At 35.0% G+C, this 21,011-nt stretch overlaps 1 protein-coding gene across 1 annotated transcript in view; it reads left to right on the top strand.

Moving 5' to 3' along the window:
• Window positions 1-21,011, top strand: part of LOC111054716 (photoreceptor ankyrin repeat protein) — a 61,847-nt gene that overhangs the window by 23,125 nt on the left and 17,711 nt on the right. The window contains exons 3-4 of the mRNA XM_039430870.1: window positions 4,855-4,925; window positions 14,251-14,562. Of these exons, the coding sequence (XP_039286804.1) occupies window positions 4,855-4,925; window positions 14,251-14,562 (383 nt within the window). The remainder of the gene's footprint in view (window positions 1-4,854; window positions 4,926-14,250; window positions 14,563-21,011) is intronic.

The raw sequence follows: 21,011 nt of genomic DNA, 5'->3' as shown, positions 1-21,011 counted from the left end.
TTATTAATGTAACGTCAAGTACTTTTATCAACAGGTGGATTATTATCAACTAGAATGATTCCGGGTTTCTGAATTAATGACAGTAAATTTAATGTTCACATCAAACCAAAAAGAGGCTATTTTCAGTTTCAAATATGACACGTAAACCCCAAGTTGATGTAAAACATGGACTCATCGATGATAATCGTGCTAAAAATAGATTCTGCTGGTTTATAAAAAAACATCACGTGTATAGAGTTTACACTATTAATATATTCTTCAGCGCCCCTAGATCTTTATCTATGGGATTGCATGTACTAACATTACTCGACCTTGAAAGCCACCCTTCGAGTGAATTTAACGGATGAAACTGTAATTCGAATTCAACGTGAGTGCACAGTTATCATTCTATAATTATTGTATCAGCGAAGTACCTATTTGAAATATCATGAAAAAAAGAAAATTATTCTCGACATGTGTATCAAGTCTCTCTCCTTATTTATTGACAATATATCTGTCAATTAATTTGTTGTTTATTGACACAACTTGTTCATTCTCAATTTATTCTTAAACCCACCTTTTTATTAGAAACAGAGATGGATTTCAATATAATTTGAGGTGTCATCATGTAGATGAAAAATGACTTGGAATTATTCAAATCCTTCCTATTTGGTATATTATATAACAAATATCGGGGGGACCGAGCTTCGCTCTGGAGTACAAAAGCATAGAAATTTTATTACGAAAGAGGAAATTGTAATACATTAGTTTACAAGATGATCGTGTCGATTAATTTCTAGCCTTATACCTAATATTTCTCGTGAGATCAGCAAATTGAATGCAATAGTTCAACATAATTCTGTCTCACTCCATCACTCACTTTCATTTATCGACAGACGACGGAATTTCAAGCTTCTTTTCCAAGGATGAATTATCCTTTCAATATCCTTCATCAAGTTTTCACAGGGATGAGACCTAGTGCAATCAAATTTTTATATCATAAACCTTCTTTTCTCCAAAATTTGCGAGAATCGTTAGAACCGTTCTCGAGATTCGGTGACATAAAAACACATAAACATTTATATAAACAGAAATTGCTCGTTTAATAGTATAGGGTAATTGGCAAGCTTGTGATGGAATAAATATCTGGGATGTATAGAGGCGCACCACCGATGATTCGCACAGGTAATTTACACTAGAACCATAACAGACAGTAAAAGAAGAGATAAAACTATATTCGAGATCGATTCAAGGCACATCAACCATGAAGTACCTCTTCCACTAGAAACAAACCCTGCAGCTCTCAGATGAATAAAAAATACAATAATATCAGACCTCAGGTCGTGCACGGTATCTGAAGGTAGAGATTTAATTTTGTAGACTACACAAGACGGTTCGTTAAGTGGTCGTGCTGCTATCTCTCCACTTAGATAGGTTGGGAATCAGCATGCACATGTTGTCTCTTAACATATTTCTCAACTCTCGTTGATAAGCTAATTTTTAAATATTTTTTCTGAATATAAAATTATCTTCCCGGTGGTTCGGAACATATCTGCAAGTCTACTCATCATCATTCTTCCTATCACACAAGCACAAGCCTGGATCTCATTTAGGCTCTTTGTGTAGTTGAGAAGTTGATATTGTGGTAATTATTGTGGAACCACAGAGATCTGTGGTTTTTGACAATTTCTTAGTCTTTTTCATTCAATCTTATATAGGCATCACCCTCATCGATAAACCTGTCTAAGATAAGAAGTAGTCTATGACTTCAAAACCGAACTCTAAAAAGTTGATGAGAACTTTCATTACTATTTTCACAAATTTGTTCTATCATTATTAGATTTCTATCTCACAACTGAATCGAATCACCTCCCATCGAATAGTTTTATGTTTAATAGTTTTAAATTGATAAATCTTTATCTCCACTTGAAATAATTTATAATAACACATACTTCATGATCCAGGTTTAATAGATTGTGGAGGCGCATGTTGGGGTGTAGTGGTGGGATTGGAAGGGGGGGGGTTTAGATGAGCGACGAATATTCATGTTGAACGCATCCGATCGCCTATGATGCTGCTGAAGCTGCTGATGAAGTTAATGTCGATGCTGGTGTTGATACTGATGATTGGTGATGTCATCACGGCTGGTGGATAGTTGAGGATCACACACACAATTATGCGCATTATTAAACAACTAACAGCTTTTCTTGTCCTCTCGCCTAGTCTGATTCTGGATTCTGCTCCACTACTTCTTTCTACTTCTCATCTTTCTGCTAGTTTGTCTTCTCCTCTTATCCTCTTTCTAATAATTCTCTCTTTCTACTGTCCACTACTCTTCTTGCTATTTCCTCTCTTCCTTCCAATTCTGCTACTTTTTCTCTTCTTCCCGCTCCTCATAATTATCTTCATCTGTTCTTATTCCTCACTATCTCTCTCTCTCTTTACTTATTTTATTTGTGTTATATGGCTCCTTCATTTCTTTTCTCGCTCCTTATAATAATCTTCATGTGTTCTCTCTCATCTCTACTATACTTCTTTTCTTTGTCTAATATAGCTCCTAAATTTGTTGTAATTACAGTCCTTCTACAGTACTTATTTCATAGCATCTCCTGAATCCTCCTCTCTACTCATTCCATATATGAATTTACTTACCACATAATAAGGTCTTTTCGATACTTTTATGACAGATGGTAGCTTTTAGTGGTCAACTTTCCCTACACTTTTCACTTACACTTTTCCTTTCATGTTTATATGATGATAATTCCATGATGCGAAATCACTACTCATGGACTCGTTTAATTTGTCTAATTTGAAAGAATGAGAAATTCAACTTTATAAATTGGTACACCACTTCATAACTCGAGTTTTATAACGTTACACATTTTATGTAGTGGAGCACGCTTCATCTAATTACACGTTTTGAAAGAGTCCAGTTAGCTACTTATACTTCTATAATGAGTCATATGAGATTATACTGTGGTAATCAACCGATGGGAATAAATCTTGAACATCACAATTATTTTCATACTCCAATCCGATGGAACTCCAATCCTGAAAGTAGAAGAATAATCAAGGTGACAATTCAAACATCACTGGTGGATTGATGGATGAATTCGCGGGCCAAATGCCTGGCAACTCGCATCGATTGTGTCTCACTTCACCCTCTCGTCAATGTCATCAGCAACTATTCAAGTGAACCTCGTGAATAACACCCAAATCATGATTTGTGATTCACGAGTATGATGCCATTGTATGGCATCTCCCTCACTCTTACTCATCTCTCTTACTCTTGTTCTGTTACATTCACCATCCTCTTCCTCCTCCTCTTCTTTTCTTCCACCTCCCACTACTACTCCCCCTCACCATATTTCGTCCCTTCATTCTTGTTTACCCTATTCACATTTCATACTCCTGGGAATTTATTTCTTTATCTCCTACTCCTCCTCATTCCATAATATAATATATTATAATAATATCATTATTATATATTATAATAATAAATCTTATTGAATTATAATCTATATAATAAGAGAGAGTAGGGTTGTGTTTGTTCGTATGTTCGTGTGTTCGTTTGTTCGCATCAAAACATGTCAACTTGTGGATTACATACCGGAAAAACGGGAATGATTTAGATCTCCAAATTTTGCACATGAATTCTAAAAATATCATTCTCGTGCACCTGGAAGCCCAAATTTCAATTTACCTTCTAGATTATTCAGAATTAAGGTTCAAATTTCATTAATGGTACATACGATTTCATAAAAAAACACCAAATCATATGGTCGAAATTAAAAAAGGAACATCTGTTTCTATTATTGAGAATCACCCTTTAGATGCACCTGAATTTCAGGATTTCCCAGTGGGGAGCAGGAGGAGCTTATAAGGATACCTCAAAGATCTTCAAACACTCATAACTTTTATTGTATTGAGTAGCGTGATACTCCAAGTCGATAAAACGTATGCAGCAACGTCATAGTTGTGGCATATTAGTGAAATTACGATTGACACATCCGATGGGATGGAACGATGTTGTTAGGGAGTGATAAGCGGAAGACCAATCATTTAATATAGCGGAAAAGTGGAAGAAGCAGAATACTTGAAACCAAGACCAATAAGTTAATTAACGATGGTTTCTCCCATTTCGAACATTGAGATTCAGCCCACATTCAATTCCAAATTATTAATCAGCTAATTACCTATTATAGTCTTTCATTGATAAATATATTCTCTTCTTTTGAATTAAATGTATTTTGAAATATTTAATTCGCAACATTAACAAAATATTGCATGATTCTGTTGTTTCTTCCTTGTCTACAATAGAACACTACAGCAATGTGAAGGAATATCATGAGAATTTCGTGATAGATCAAATGACAATTAAGAGCTGCAAGCAATCCTATCAAGTTTCCTTCACTACTTCGAGTTCCGTGGAAGAAAAGCAGCTCCAAGTTGTATCTGTTGGATACTTATCATTCTAGTTTTTCAACTTTCCCACTTCCTTCATGCTACTTTGCACAAACATTCATCACAACTGGACAGAGCTACAAAAAATTGTGACAGTTTTTCAAAATTATAAAACTAAATGGCGGCCGTTTATCACTTTATTTTTTGAATAATCATAAACCATTGATTTTGAAAAAATACTAGAATAACTTGTTCCCAGTACACTTTTTGTTGAATTTTCAGTTTGCGTTCAAAACAAAATTAGATTTTGAAGCACTAGAGACTAGAATATAGTATAATAAATTTCACTGTCACCTCTCCTACACCTCATATCTTGTTTATTATTAGAGGTGACTATGATAGTATTCAATTTACATATATTTTATTGCTAATATTTTCGATAATTTATAATTCAACTTCTTTATTATACAGGTGGAAGGACTGGAAGAAGCAGACATAGTGTCGTCCCCAAAAAAGATGTTCCCATTTCAATTATCAAAGATGTGAGTAAAATGATTGATTAGGCATCAGCTAACCATTAACAATTATTATTGATTGATTTAACCAAATATTAACTGCATTTTTGTAGTTACACGTCACATTTTCTAGCTTCTCTCGATTTAGTCACCTAATAATGCTACAGTAGCGAATGATGCACAACACAAAATATCATGCTGCTTCCTGAGCTTTTCACTTCAAGCTTATAACTTTATCTTTAAAAATGAAAATAATTATACAATATAGGAAATACTCTTTTTGGTTTTTGATGTTGTTGTAACCTACCGGTACGGTACTTTTTCTGCTTTTTCTTTATGTTACTCTTTGTTCCTTTTATGGTCCGCGTTTTATTTCTATTTTCTTCATTTATATTTTTCATTTTCCTCGGCTCTTTTTCTCACAGTCGCTGTGAAAAATTCTAAACCCTATATGCAAATTTGCATGAGAAATTTTAGGTATGACCTGAGGTTGATGTGAACAAGAATAGACCCACGTGCAGTGGTAGAAAGTGGAAGCATTCACTTTTTATTCACTTGCAGACTTTTACCTTTAGATTTTTCTGCGGCTAAATTATTACTGCATAGCATGCCAAACAATCTTATCCACTCTTCAACCTAAGAATAGTAGCAAGAGACGGAAACAGAACAAGAATATTTGAGGAGCACAGTGCAATAGATCTTTAGTGTGATGATTGATACAAAGCATCACAAGAGCACTTTCCATACAAAGTCTATGAAAATGTGCATTCTCATTGTTTATTGAAATTCCACCATGCATTTTCCATAGTAGATCTATTACATTTTTCAAGTTAGATATTTTCAGTAATTTTTCTCACGCTTGTAGGCCTACGGTATTATCAGAATCGTTCACCACCGCGGAAAGATAGAAAAATGACTGGCAATCTTATTATTCCCTGAACTGATCGTGCTAATTTAACTGAATTCATTTCACTCGAAGGTATTTTCTTGAGCTTTATCTTTCATTGAAATTTATCGATTAAAAATTGTTGCAAGTTAGTCTTCACTTATCTAATAAACTGAAGAATGGAAATGAAATGTTTAGATAATAAGTGAAGTGGATAATCCAATAATTTCGCTTCTAGCTATCTCTAATAGGCTTGAAGATCTTACCTTCAAATCTGGGAATAGGCCAATTTTGTTCTCAAATCATTCTGAGAATTGAAGCTGCATGTTTTGTTTTGCTCTCATTTAGACCTCAAATATTTTATCTAGAGCCTCCATTTGCTCATCATCACTTAAAAAATAGTTCCACAAATTATACCATCATTGATGGGCTTTTCAATGGTTGTTCTATTCTCCTATTTTCAAAGGCGATTCATTACAATCTCATTACCTTGATCAAAAGCCCTTGATAATGATGATACCAGTAAGGGTGCAATTGTGATTTGGAAGTTTCGCGTTTTGAAGATGGCACATTGTTTCTTAAGTTGCTATTTGTTTTGAGCTAGTTAGCGTCAAATAAAGAAAGTTGAGGCCAATATTCTGTGAGCACGCGAATCAAGTGTTTGAAGACTGGCAGTTGTGCTGTCATTTCTTCCATTCCGCAATCACCCACCCATTCAAGGGTCCGGTTCACCTCTTCCCACAATATTGTGTTTTATAGTTATTAATCGATGACTCTAGTTCACAGTTCACAATTATTGTTGAATGTTTTATACTTAGTTGATACATCTAGTTGATTGTTGATGAAATGTTCAAGCTTATGCAATGATAAGCTTCACTTTAGTCTAATTTGATGAAATTCAAAAGGTGGCTGGATCTACGATTGATGGAGCTTAGTGTAGATTGAATAGCATATTATTGATGAAGCTTGGTACTCATTCTTCAAAGCACTTCATAAGAAGGTTACAGTAATAATTGGAATTTGTATTCTTCATCTTCTTCTTCTTCTTCTAAACAAACATTATTGTTGAATAAAATTTCAAACTCCGGTGCTAAACTGAACTGAATTAACGTCAATTAGAAGGAATCTTGCTTGCATTGATGATGAAAGAATTCTCATTATAGGTTGATGTTTTACTTCTTGATGCTTTTATGGAAAATTTTAATTTTGTTTCAACTTACTGTTGGAGAACAAAGTAACCGTGTGGAGCAGGGATGTTGTCGCAGGCATATCCCCGTCTTCCTCTGCAACTCCAAAACCACCAAAGAGTTTGATACGTACTTGCAACAAGTTGATTGTGTTTGGGGAAAGCGAAAATAGACTCGCTAGAAATAATATACGTCATAGTTGAACTTAAAGAGGAAAAAACTCTTGCGTAATAATTAATGCTGACGATCCAAATCTCTTTATCGCAGTAAGGAAACTGTTGGATTCGTCCTATTTTCGAGAGTAATTTATCGGTCGTGCTAGAGTGATGGTGGAATGGCTTCGTCTCGATTGAGATGTTTTTCTTTGGATTTTCTGTTGTTTTATTCTGGAAGGAAGTTACCGATGATCTGGTGGACGTACGCCAAAATCGACAGAATTAGATTGCCCGTCTCATTTGCCATCTCTTTTTTTACTTGCACACAGCTGTTTTGTTGTCTTCGGTTTTTTGCACCACTCTTTGCATTGGTTTTTGATGTCCTTTTTAACTTCACGCAGAAATTAGTTCCAGACATGAGCCGTGAAGTACTCTCATTAAAAATTAATGTAAATAAATCATTAATGATGGCCACCTGTAAGAGTTTACTACTTATATATTTATTATCATCAGACAGAGTCTCTTTGACTAGTGGAGAAACCATAGATCTGACTATAGAGTAGGCCTATAGGTTATACTCATTGTTCATAGTATTGTTCCTATTATTCTGTTATTATCATGTATCGCTTATATTCTTGTATTCTGTTTGTGTTCTGTATCGTTTATATCACCTTCTGTTGGTCATGTTAAAGGTGACTGGATTTTCTGAAAATTTCGTTCCTTACATTTTTGTGTTCTTATCATCATAATTATTTAATAGACTGACATCCAAAATTCAAGCATGAGAGAATAACATTATGAATGTAATTTTTGAGATTATCAATAGAAACGAGGCATTGCAGTTCAAGTATCTATTGATCAATAGTATTTTGTTTTTACTCTGACAAACGTAGTTCGTTAAAATTGAAAGGCAAGAGGAGTTTAAAGCTAAACGAATTTATCATCATAGAATGTATCATCAAAAATAGTAATAAGAACAAGACGTTACTTATTACAGTTCTAATATCTATTAATTGATAGTTTATCGTTTTTCTCTGACAAGCGTATTCTGTAGAAATAAAAAGGCAAAAGGAGACACTTGGTACAAACATTTGACTGTGTCGAAACGCTCGTAAATTTCGGGAGTACGGTATGTTTCGGCAGTAGGCAGCTCAGTTGACCTCCACAAAATACTGCGAAATTCAATGATGGACAAATAATGAGACACCAACAGCTTATTTATGCATCATTCCACTTGGAATGGCGTATTTTTCCAATAGTGTTTCTAAGGATTCTGCGAAATTGATGTTCTCATTCATAATATTGGGTACCCTATAATTTATATACTACTGAGTTTTCGGTAATGATAGTGTCAGAAATGTCAAGTCAGTGTTACTTTGAAGAGCGCAATGTAGGAATCGTTTTTGGAGTACAAGTAGTAGGAAGTAGCTTTCTATTTGTGTGAGAAGCAAGGCAAATATTATGTAGGTAGGGTCTCTCCTTCGTGTCGTGTAGTACGTGTACGTGTATGTGTATGTGTGAGTGTGTTAGTTTGAATTTTCGGTCAAGACAAGCGAAGATGATGCAGTGCAGACTGCAGACAGATGAGAAAGGGGCGTTGCTCGATATTCAATTTTGCTGACGCACGATGCTATTCGAATTGAGAAGGTCCTTGCAGCACGAAAACTGGCCAAGCCAAGCGGAGATGGATATTATTGTGATACGGAGTGACGTTGTCTGCCAAAATGAATGAATTGATGCGAAAACTGTTTATCATTTTTATTTGAATCGATGATTTCTGAATCGTTGCCAAGATGCTATTGATCGCAACATCATGATTGATCGATCGATGCGAGCTTCATTCATATGAAACGATATAGAAGGAATATGATTTGAATTGCAGATATCTGAAAAAAGCATGAAAATCACATAAGAATTTTATGGTAACTTCCCTCACCATATTAATATTTCATAACACAGTGAAAGGAAAATAAATTGAGTGAAATATGTGGAATAACAAACATATCATTCAATATCTACAGAATTTTTATACAGATTCGACAATTCGTCTGCAAGTTAAGGGCGTTTTGACTGATACCATTGGCATAAACAAAGGAGTAAGACGTTGCCGACTTTATTTAATATTTATGTATGTTGACATGTTACGCACATGGAAAACTTTTGTGGACTCAGCTCTCAATTAATATTGTCCCAAATTCAATTACATTACGGTATTTGTATGCAGATTACTTATTGGAGATGAAGATTCCTTACAAAAATCAGTTTCAATGTTGGACAAAGTTGCTAAAACTTAGAATTTGAGAATATAAAAAAAAAACAAATCAATGGCATTCAAATGAAAATATCCAATCAGAACAGTATGAGGTAATAGAACAAGTTGAAAATTTCTACGGCCTTGGTCATGACTTAACATACGTTACAGATTATTGATGTGTACAATGAAATATCGAAATTCCATAATTACGGTACAGATAATTGATGTGTACATTAAAATATCGAAATTCTAGAAAATATGTAGCACTATCCACAGAAACCTGAAAAATGAAAGGCAAGAAATGAGAATGAAATAAATACTATTGCTGTTCCGACTCTTCTTTAATATGGAAGTGAAAATTGTATTCACACACGGAAAATGGACAGTTGAATTCAAGCAGCAGAAATGATATTTCTAATGGTTAGGCTGCACTTGAATTGATGGAATCAGAAATCAGAAATACTGATATGTAAGACAGTTTTAACGGTCGCTCCTCGGAATGAAAAAAACTACAAAATAGTCGCAGCTGGTGCAGTCATTTGAATAGAATGCCACTTGAAGTTCAGAACTATAGACCTACTGAATAAAGAGATGTAGGAAGGCTGGGAATGGGTATCTTGTAGTGAAGATGATAATGATGATGATGATGATGATGATGATGATGATGATGATGATGATGATGAAAATGATTGTGGAAATAAGATGTGCATATTGACCAATACACATAATAGATGAGGAAAATTGATAACTGAAGAGATTGTTGTTGAATCTATGCACCTGTAAGCAGGAGCTCTATATACTACGGCACAGTACCCAGTTTAATGTCGTACGGTACCTGAACTGAATCTAAATCAAGAGAGATAAGACATAAAACATCAAATCACATATAAATAAAACCATCAACTGCATTTCACAAACCTGGAAGTGCAATAAATACTAGTAGTTCTGTGATCAGTAGACCTCGCGCTCAGTAAGTTATATTGTTGTTATGTTTTCTCAAAAATTAATAAATTTATCAATTTAAAATGTCTAGAAAAAATCCTAAATAAACATAAAGCTTTCTGTCCTATCGTACCGTGACGTGTCGTCCCGGAATGTTAGTGTGAGCACTGTTATCAGGTCTGGCTGCAACTGTCTACAACTGTCTACAACGTTGATGGAAAGATACATTTTCAAGATGTTCGATGTTTTTGAACGGGTGTAGTATTATAGTCAACTGTCTACTAACGTTGATGGAAAGATACATTTTCAAGATGTTCGATGTTTTTGAACGGTTAGTATTTTAGTCCACTAAACAGCTGATTTATGATGAATAATTATATAGTCTGATTTTTACTGTAATATTGGCGTATGAAGGAGGCTCCTTTTTCCTTTTATATAATCTTTGAAATGCAAAATTTCCAATAACATTGTATACATTATATTTATGTTATCTTGATTCAATACAACAGTTGATAGGCAGTAGAGAGGATCGGAATAGAATGTATTCCGACCCTCTTTGGTATAACTAATAACCGCAGTATTCACTCGAATGAAGATTCAATACAAAACTTTCAGATGATTTCTCCATATTGATAGCCTCCTGGTATTATGACGATTGTTGATTAGTATTACTTGATAATCTTTCAATCCATCACAATCCTGTAAACAAGAAAATCGTATTAATAAAACCTATATAAAAACTGGTAGTACCCTCTATTAAAAACTTTAAAATATTTTAAAGACTAGTTTTCATCAATGGTAGAATGATCGATTAAAATATTTTAAAGTTTTTAATAAAGGGTACTACAAGTTTCTATATTGTTTTTATTAATTTGAATAAAGTAGCTCATATAAGTGAAGTGATTTTAAGAAAATCATGTATGTTACTCGAAATTGAGTTTCAAGAATATATCTTACAATATAATGCCAAATTTCCTTTCTCTTATAATGTTTATGTTATTAGTTGATCACGATAATTCTAGAAGAATCTAATAACTATATACAAATAAAGCTTGAAAGAGCCCTATTCAATTTAAACGAAATGCTAATTTGATTCCAATCCAATAAACGATTGGATTGTTCTTGAGTTTCCAGGTGACTCACCACTCTTAGAGCCAGCACACTGCAGAACACGTTGCGGTAGACCCTAAAATCATGCAAATTGATTGAAAAAGAAAAAGTGCTATTAAACAAGAGTTAGTATGAGAGCAAGTAAAAAAGAGAGTTTACATAATGTGTGTAAACTGGAGGAGGAGAGAGAGGAGCGTGTAGCCGTGTATGACAAACACAATACATCCCATCTCGAGAAAAAGAGTGATTGAGAAGGAAAATAGAGTTTGAAACTGGAGGAAAAGAGAGAAAACACTCATGTGAAGAGGTAGGAAAGAATATAAGTTTTTGTATGGAAGGAAGGAAGAGAGCAACAGTGTTTGAATGCAGAGGTGTCTCAAAGTTTTGAACAGGGGGATTGTAGTGTGTTTATCAGCCTCCCTTCCTCCTTGGAGAGATTGCAATGGGCTCCCCTACCATAATATTGAGGAAAGTGGGAAGGCTCAGTTCCTCTCATCTGTTCTGCACAATGTTTGGCAGTTGGGTGTTCTCTCCTGTTATGAGAGGTGCTTGACTCACTGACAGTTCCAAGCTTGCCAGTTGCCAGTGTTTCCATATCAATCATTTTCAAGCAGATCATTCGAGTCAGTGAATTTTCTTTTAGTGTTTTGGAGTGGGTAGCTGCGATCTGGTTGCCAGTAAGCATTCATACCTCCATCAGTTCTATCTATTCTTCCAATTATTCATTTTAGGAGATAGATAAATATTTCACAAAAAAGTTTCTTGAAATAAATCAATCAATCAATCTTCTCCTGCCGGCCAGCATGAACATTATATAGGATTATAGGATATATTATATAGGTTTGCAGAAAAATCATAAGATTCACGTTGGGAGCTTTTATATTTAAAATTATTTATTGTTCATTGGGAATATAATGATCATATTATAGGTTGCCCAAAAGGAGAAGTTAACTTGAAAGTGTTCTTCAGGACATTTAATGGAAAATATAAAACGTTAGCTACGATATAACTAAAGTAGGTGGGTAATGGTGGCTACGATATAACTGAATTAGCTAATGAGGAGGCTCATGATTGGCAGGTTCTGATTTAAATTGTAAACGTTGGTGGTTTACTAATACTCTAATTTGGAGAACAATTCACAAGAATGTACACTTCAAATGGATTAGTAACTAGAGTGACATTATTCGAGTGACTATTTGAGAGTCGAGTAGAAAGGTTCATTCAGGGCAAATTATTTGTGACCGAAACATTACTTAAAACATTACTTTCAAACATCTATGCCTATGAAATTCTTCCAATCCCAATCGGAGAGTTTCCTGCCCTGCCGACTCTAAAACCGCCGTCCAAAAACGCTTCATGAAACGATTAATATGGTCTAACCCTCATTCATGTTTTTTTAAAGGCTTTCTCCTCCATGTATAAAAATCAATATTGATTTCTCACTCATTTATTATTAGACTTTTATGAAATTTCTCACTCCCACTCATTTAATATAATTATTTTATGAAATTTCTTACTGATTCATAAAAATCTCGCCAGAGCTTATCACTTTTTTCCAAAAACATTGAAGTTTTCAATTCAATAATATCTTTCTGTCTCATTGTTTTTGAATTGTATTTAGCAACCAATTTATGAGACTTTTACACTGCCTTCTAGATTGTAGAATGTTGTCTCATTGTTTTTTAATAATCATTCAGCAACATGGCTTTCAACTAATATTTAGACTGCTTTTAATATAATAGAATTCAGAATGTTTTTAGTTCATCAATACAGTATAATTAATTCAAAGTTTTGTTTGTTATCAAAAGCATGAATGATCTTATTAGAATTTCTAAGGTTTCACTGTAGACTATGTTTGTTTGTCTATGAAGCTGCGTACAGACTTGAGCGCTACAAACACGCGCAATGCAATTCACTTTTCATCAGCTGATGGTTATTTTATCTGTACGTCACTGTTTCTGTAAAGGTGGGTTTTCGTTTATGCGTAAACTTCCGCAGTCGACGATGACAGGAATTGTAATCTAGAGGCATTCATATTGACCAGATTTCAAGTATGCTAAATCAGCTGATCCAATAACTTTTCGTTATATGTGTTTATCTAAGAATCAAAACATCCATAATAATATCAACATATTGTCATTTGAAAGTATAAATTTGACCTCCCCCATGAAAATATAATTTAACTTAATCTTTTAGATTATTATTTAGACAAATTGAAATCTACCCAATCTAAAGGTGCAGTTTCGTTTGTGCGTAAACTTCCGCAGTCGACGACGATAAGCATTGTTGACATTCATATTGTCCGAATTTCAAGTGTGCTAAAACAGATGATCAAATAACTTTTCATTATTTGTGTATCTATTTGTCATCTTTCTAATAGTATCAACATATTGCCATTTAAAAGTATAAACTCAACCTCCCCGATTAAAACATAATTGAACATAATCATTTAGGTTATTTAGAAAAATTGAAATCTACCCAATCTGAGATCCCCACCCTGTCGTGGCATTTACGCACAAACGAAAACCCAGCTTTAGATCATCACCCTGTCGTGGTCGACGACAGCATATTTGCACAAACAAAAACTCACCTTAAAAATACAGTTATAATAGCTGATGGAAAGGGAAAGTGAAATGCGCGTGTGCGTAGCGTTCATTAGCTGATTATATCTGTATTTCTACAGAAACAGTAAGATACAAACGTAATCAGCTGATGAAAAGTGGAATGCACGTGTTCGTGGCGCTCAAGTATGTACGCAGCTCTAGGTTCCAATAGGTTACTCTATATAATAACAATGATAATGTGAATAATGTTGCAGCCGCTGACTCCAGCAAGCCGGTACGGGCCGCTGTGTGCCGGCGTAGTCCCGCTGCGTCAGTTGGATAGAGTGGTGCCGGTTGCGGTGCCCGTCCGCCGCGTGCGCTTTCAGCTGCCATCAGCTGGCCTCGCCGCATCAGCTGGTCTCGTGCGACACGCCGCATCAGCCGTCGACGTGGGTCCGCCGGAGCCCGCTCTGCTGATAGCCGCACGCGGCGCCGACGATGACGCACTGCGGGACTTGCTGCGGCGGGCACACTCCGCTTGCGGCTTGTCCAGCGCCGTGCTCAACGCCGCTGACTCCAGTGGACGGGTAAGCTGTTCATCTATCACAATAATTAATATTCGACATTACATAATATTATGCAATATGGAAATAATTTTATCCAAAAAATGTTGAATCTTGACTAGTACAGAGGTTGAGCTGGACACCTTGAAAGCGAGTTATTATTTGTGGGATTTAACAAAGTTACGTTCAAGATGGTAATGAACGATTTTGCATTTTTTTTTAATTAATGGGCTCTACAAACTTTTTCTAATGTTCAGCCTATTAAAACTAGCTTCACAGTCATGTTGAAAGAACGTTGAAAGTCGAACACTGGAACTCGAAAGATTTTTCTACTGTTTCTGGCAGGTGTTTTTCCAGTTTTCTCAAGAATGACTGGTTCACAAAAACTTTCCAAGTGGCATTATTATGAATCTCTTTACAGTATGTGTACATTAATTTCAATGATAAACATATAATATTTGAACTGCGATATCATAAAACTCCCCTCAATGATATGATCTTGATCCTCAAATAAATTTACACATTTTTCATCAAGTCTTCTTGGTGTAATTCCTATGCAACGTTGTAACAACAATCGACGCGCGCCTTTGTACGCGATTAGACTGCGTCCCGACAAACATAATGGAACCCGTGCCAACATCGTGACTGAACCGCGTTGGAAGCAGTCGGTGAATAGGAATGATCAAAAATTATATCTGCTATTCCTCGAATAATGATGATTATAATGTTTTCCATGGTGAGCTGATGTCATATACTGTTGTGATGGAGACTCATTGTCTTCATTTAACGATTTTATGGGTTCAACATAACGGTTAACGTATTCTGTCCACCAATACCAATATATCCCAATCAACCTTGGGTTATAACAATAGAATATTGTGAATCTGCACACGTAATGAGTTTTATCAATCAAACACTTCGATAAGGGGTGATCAAGGATTTATGACAAACGACATGGTCTTGCCCATCAATGTGTCAAGTAATTAAAATTAAGAGCATAAGCTCTGGTGAAGTCTCATTTGGTGTCAATAACGATGGACATTGATTGGATGTCACGGTCATATTCTTCGATCTTCCACTTCATTAAGAACTCTGACAGTCTCAAACTCAAATATTGTTGATGGCTTTGGTCTTATGGTAACTTCCCATGATCAGGAATCTTCACCTGAGTCAAAATGTCTCAATATTTTTAGTGAGCTCTTTGTGATACCCACAAGGGAGTCTTGTTTATGATATTGGTTCATCCTTCATTACGATTGAATTCTCAGTTCCAATTACAAAAACTCCAGTGAGTATATTTTTTTATATGAAAGAGATAATCCTATAAGCGAACAATTTCTCTATATCTGTTTATATTTTCGTCTGTACTTATATCTGGTTATCTGGTTATTTATGTTCAACGGATCTCAAAAACGGCTCTAACGATTTTCACGAAATTTGGAACATAGTAGGTTTATGATATAAAAATTCGATTGCTCTAGGTCTCATCCTTGGGTAAACTCGCTGAACAGCATTAAAATATTGGCTGAAACAGCTGAGACTTTCGTCGTCTGTGGATAGTAAAAAGTGAGCGAGTGATTCTGTTGAAAATCAAAATATCGCATCCCGTAAATTCATAAGTTGACGTATAGCCAGCTGTAAAATATAAACACGATCATGTGAGAGAATTGTGTTATGTTTATCAATGAATTAAAATAACGAGCTAAGCTCGGTGCCTTGATATTATTGATTTATAAAAGCAAGGCGGCCCAATTCAAGGAGGACAATCATGTTGAATGACAGAAGGACTGAAGTACTACCATTTGAGAATTTTGTTTGATTTTATCAAAAAATTAATAATCTTAGTGTTTTAATGATATTTTAGTGATCTTATCGTGACTTATAGGACAATATTGTTAATAATAAGCAATAATAAGCAAGGCGGCCCAATTCAAGGAGGACAATCATGTTGAATGACAGAAGGACTGAAGTACTACCATTTGAGAATTTTGTTTGATTTTATCAAAAAATTAATAATCTTAGTGTTTTAATGATATTTTAGTGATCTTATCGTGACTTATAGGACAATATTGTTTACAATAAAATACAAAGACGTCCTTTTCAAAGTTATGTTTGCATTTTGAATGAGCCTGCATGGGGAAACATGAGAGTGGGATAGTAAAAAGTTTATAGGTTGTCATATGCTCACTGCATCAACTTGCAACTATGCAAGTCATCCGCCTGTCGCCGACGTGATCCGATCGAAGTCTGACAGGCATGCATAGGAAATTGCAAACTTCGGCTACCCAACGCAATCATAACTTGTTGTCAGAGTAGAAAACTAATCTAACTTTTGACTAACTCGGTTCTAGTGTCAGGCGAATTGGTGTAGAGTAGACAGACTATCGTGTATCATTAGGCTTCAAAATGGCGAACTATCATCTGATTCTTGGAGCCGTCAACAATCCCAGGATACACACACATGTCTTCACTAATATGCGATGTGTAGAAAATTAATATTCTATGCCGTGACGACCGAGTTCTATTGGAAATTCCCAAATCATTTTGTAGGCAGATATATGATGATGAAAAAGAATCTACAAAATACGTAAAAAAGAACAAATTTTGTATAATCTCTAAAAGGCTCATAGCTAAAGTCAATGGAGGCGAAGAAACGCGTTTTTTGCACATAGCAGGCTAAAACACTTAGAAGACAAAGGAATCTAATGAATAAATACTTTTACATGTACTGTACATCCTCCCAAAATCATATTTGATCGGCCTTGTGCTTTTCCTCCCAGCCGCCGGTTGGTTATAAATGTTGAGGAAATCGATAATATTTTTTGAAATCTTCTATCTCTGCAAATCTGGCCATTAGTGAGGTGATTTTTTTTTAAATATTGAGGAGTTAATGGTTCACAATTACGGCACTATTTATTCAAAAAATTTAATAGATATCCTGATAAAGATCAGTTGAGATCCCAAAAAAATAATAAGCTACTACATTGATTGACACTTTAGATGGGCCTATAGATTCCAAGGGCTAAAAATGTAATAATATTTTGTCGAATTAAGGACAAATACCGGTTATCAGTATAGCATCATCACACTCGTCAATTCAATGTAGATTACACATCATCACACAATTTACATCAGTAGAGTATTAGTATCGCAGTTTGAGAATATGGTTGCCCATCAATAAATGGAACAAGCTGATAGCATTCATACTGACCGATTATATAGTTTCTCATCCTGATAAGAGATTGAACTACTAAGTGTAACTAGGCTCATACTTACATCAACAGCCAATCACAATAAATATTCTCACACTAGGACTTTGTGTTTTGTAGCATTCTACATGGAGCTAAATTTCATTCAAGGAGTTCAATAAGCTGATTGGTTTGAATGAGAAATTACCAGCACAACTCTTGTGCGCCCCTCGCGTGAATTGAATTTCGGTCAGCCCCTTTTCCAGTGTCATCCATATCATTGTGAATCAGGTCGATGTCATGAGGCTTTCAAGGTGTAGGGAGTAGGGAGTCGCGCTGTGAGAAGGATGAGGTTATCACACTGTCCCAATTCACAAGGGGCGTTTACCAAACTTCTAGGTCAGGACTAAAACAATTTTATTTTCCAATATTGCTCACAATCTAGTGAGTTCCCAATACAGTTCATGATGCAGTAAAAAAGGTCATTTCAATTTATTTGAATGTCAAATCAAATCAAGAATCTTCTTTATTCCACAACACGGTAAGTACAAAAATGATAAATAATATAAAATAAGTACTCAAATTAGGGTTGAAAAAAATTTTACATTTTAAGGATAATATGGCAGGAGAAGGAATTTCCTCCATACTCCGATATTACTATAATATATCTTCTACTCTGAAGAAAGATTAATCAGACTATTGAATTATTCATAATCAATCGGCTGACGAGTGGATTATTCATTGCATTACACAGACTGATGTCTGGAGAAGCCGGTGAACTGGCAACACAAGATACTTGTGGGTGAGAAAACTGCGTGAGGTCTACTGTTCACAGACCTACTACTGTACCAGGAGTGAGTTTTTCCAATGTACCTAAAATACAGGGTATTCTAGGTTCCTTGAGTTTCATATAATCTTCACAGATCCCTTCATCTGTTTATCACATCATCTGCTTATTCACGATGATAGATTTTGAAATCCCAATTTTTGGAGTTTCATGGAATTATTGTGAAATTAGTCTATCAAAACAATTTCCAATTTCAAAAGCCTATCTGTAATAGTGAGGTAATGATTGATGAGTTGCTGAAAAGAGTTTTCCGGGTGAATTGTGCTGTAATGGATTGGTAATCTGGGGTTTAGATTGATATATTGTCATTTTAGTATGCTTATCAAATATTCACTAGGAAATTAAGCACTAGGCATTACTCTTTTCTCACTGGATACGTATAGGAAGGCCTAACTCTACTTGTGAAGTACATTGTGGGAAATTCTACATTATTCAATAGATCGAGAATGAATCAATATAGGCTATTGACATGTCCGTGTGACAAATAATAATTCGATACAGCATGGTCGTCTCCAAACTCAATTTTCTATTTAGATTACTTTCACAAAAGACGTGCTTGACAGCTAGATATTTCTACGGGCGATTGGGCATTTCCTTCATATTCCTTCTCCTCTCAAGGAGGATAAGTGGTTCAAACCAAAGAGATAATTAGAATTCTAATGATGAAGTAATTCAGGAAGGATTTCACGTGGGGGTAGAAGTAGGAGATTGGGTTAATTTTTTTCGTTATCCGTAAAACTTCTGATTCCCTCTCATAACTTGACTTCAAGCAGAAATAGTTGTCTTCACAAACTACATTGACTAATAATGAGATCAACACGATGCTGACTTCATTGTAGCCTACTTCAGTCCAGAAAACCACTTATCAAGTTCAAAAATAAAGCGCCCGCCACTTGTTTACGTTTTAAATTTAGACTGAGTTTACAAGAGAATTAACAACCGTCTGTTCAAAATATGCTGGAGATTTTCCTGTTAAGAAAGCTTGAGAAATGCTCATCATTGATACAGGTTTAAAAAATAGGCCCATCATCTGAATTCAATCGAGGTTTGTAGAGATTGGTTTCCTGTATAAAAGTTGGAAAAATGTTACCTACCACTGCAAGTACATTAGTAGAATTTAATACTGTAAATAGCTCTCCATGATGGAATGGAGCTGTTTACTCGAATCGCTATTCATTCTGGCATGACACTGGAAAGAGCTTGGTACTATTGGAAAACCGAGCTTTGGAAAACCTGGAGTGAATCTACTACGATACAAGGATGCCTCTATGTAAAAAAGTCATCGGAAAGTGGTGAACTATTTCGTTCATTCGATGGCGGAGGATGCTTGCAATCACCCACTTCTAGCCCAAGTCGGAAAAACTGTTAAAAAATCTCTAATGGAATTTACTAATCTGAAGCTATTAAAGCGCAACGTAGCTGGAAGCCTATTTGCAAATACACTGTCCACACCAATCAACAACATATTTAATCAATCTTCCTAATGAAGTTGAGAGAATCTATTTAAGTGGAGTAACTCCACTCAACTAATAAACTAATAACTATTTACTATGAATAAATCGACACTTCTTGATCAGTGTGATTATATTAAAATTAGTGAATGAAAATATAAGTAGTTGAATAAAATATAAATTTACTTCTGCAATTTACAATTCATAGTATGTTACCAAATTTTGTAAGTTACCTACAGTAAAAGTTCCTCTCAAGTGTTCAGGCTCCCAACTCAAAGTAGTTTCATAAAGGGGATGTTTTTGATTTATTTTTTATTTTGTTTTATTTTCTTTTGTAATTGATATGATATGGTATGGTACGTAGTAAGATTAGATGGTTGATGAGAAATTTATTGGAAAATATTGATATAAAACCAAACATTGAATAATATAGTTATTCGATTCTCTATCCGTAGGTTTTTTATACAAAAAAAAGATACAGGCGGAAAGGTACCAGTACAACATTCTCATACGTAAGATATATATTGAAACTACTACGGTAGGCTACCCTAGAGCAGTTTTAATTATGGGCAGTATCCAATCGGTTTGACACGATATCCATACATTTCATTGATAAATGTATTACTTTCTAAGAATATTCTTACCAAAACATGAACCAACATTGAAATGAGACAAAATTATAACAGTAGTAGCTCGTACCACAGTAGCTTGAATCCATTCAACCATAATGTGAGTCAACTTAGAATTCTTGATTTGCTAGTTTTTGCTGTTTTGTACGGTACACGCCAACTCGCGTCTCAAAAATCATAAAGAACATTTCAAGCCTTTTGTGATTCCAAGTAGAGGCTACAATGTGGGCTTTCTTCATACATCAAGTCTTCAAGTTTGCAAGCTACAGATTCAGTATGTTATGAACTACTCTCTACAGCAATAAGCGCTATTCAATGAATACATGTGAAACTACCTCAATGATCCATCATACTGGCC

Source organism: Nilaparvata lugens, chromosome 6, assembly GCF_014356525.2.
Source record: "Nilaparvata lugens isolate BPH chromosome 6, ASM1435652v1, whole genome shotgun sequence".
Classification (NCBI taxonomy): Eukaryota; Metazoa; Arthropoda; class Insecta; order Hemiptera; family Delphacidae; genus Nilaparvata; species Nilaparvata lugens.
Note: the sequence above shows the minus strand (reverse complement) of the source record. Positions and strands in the feature narration are given on the sequence as shown.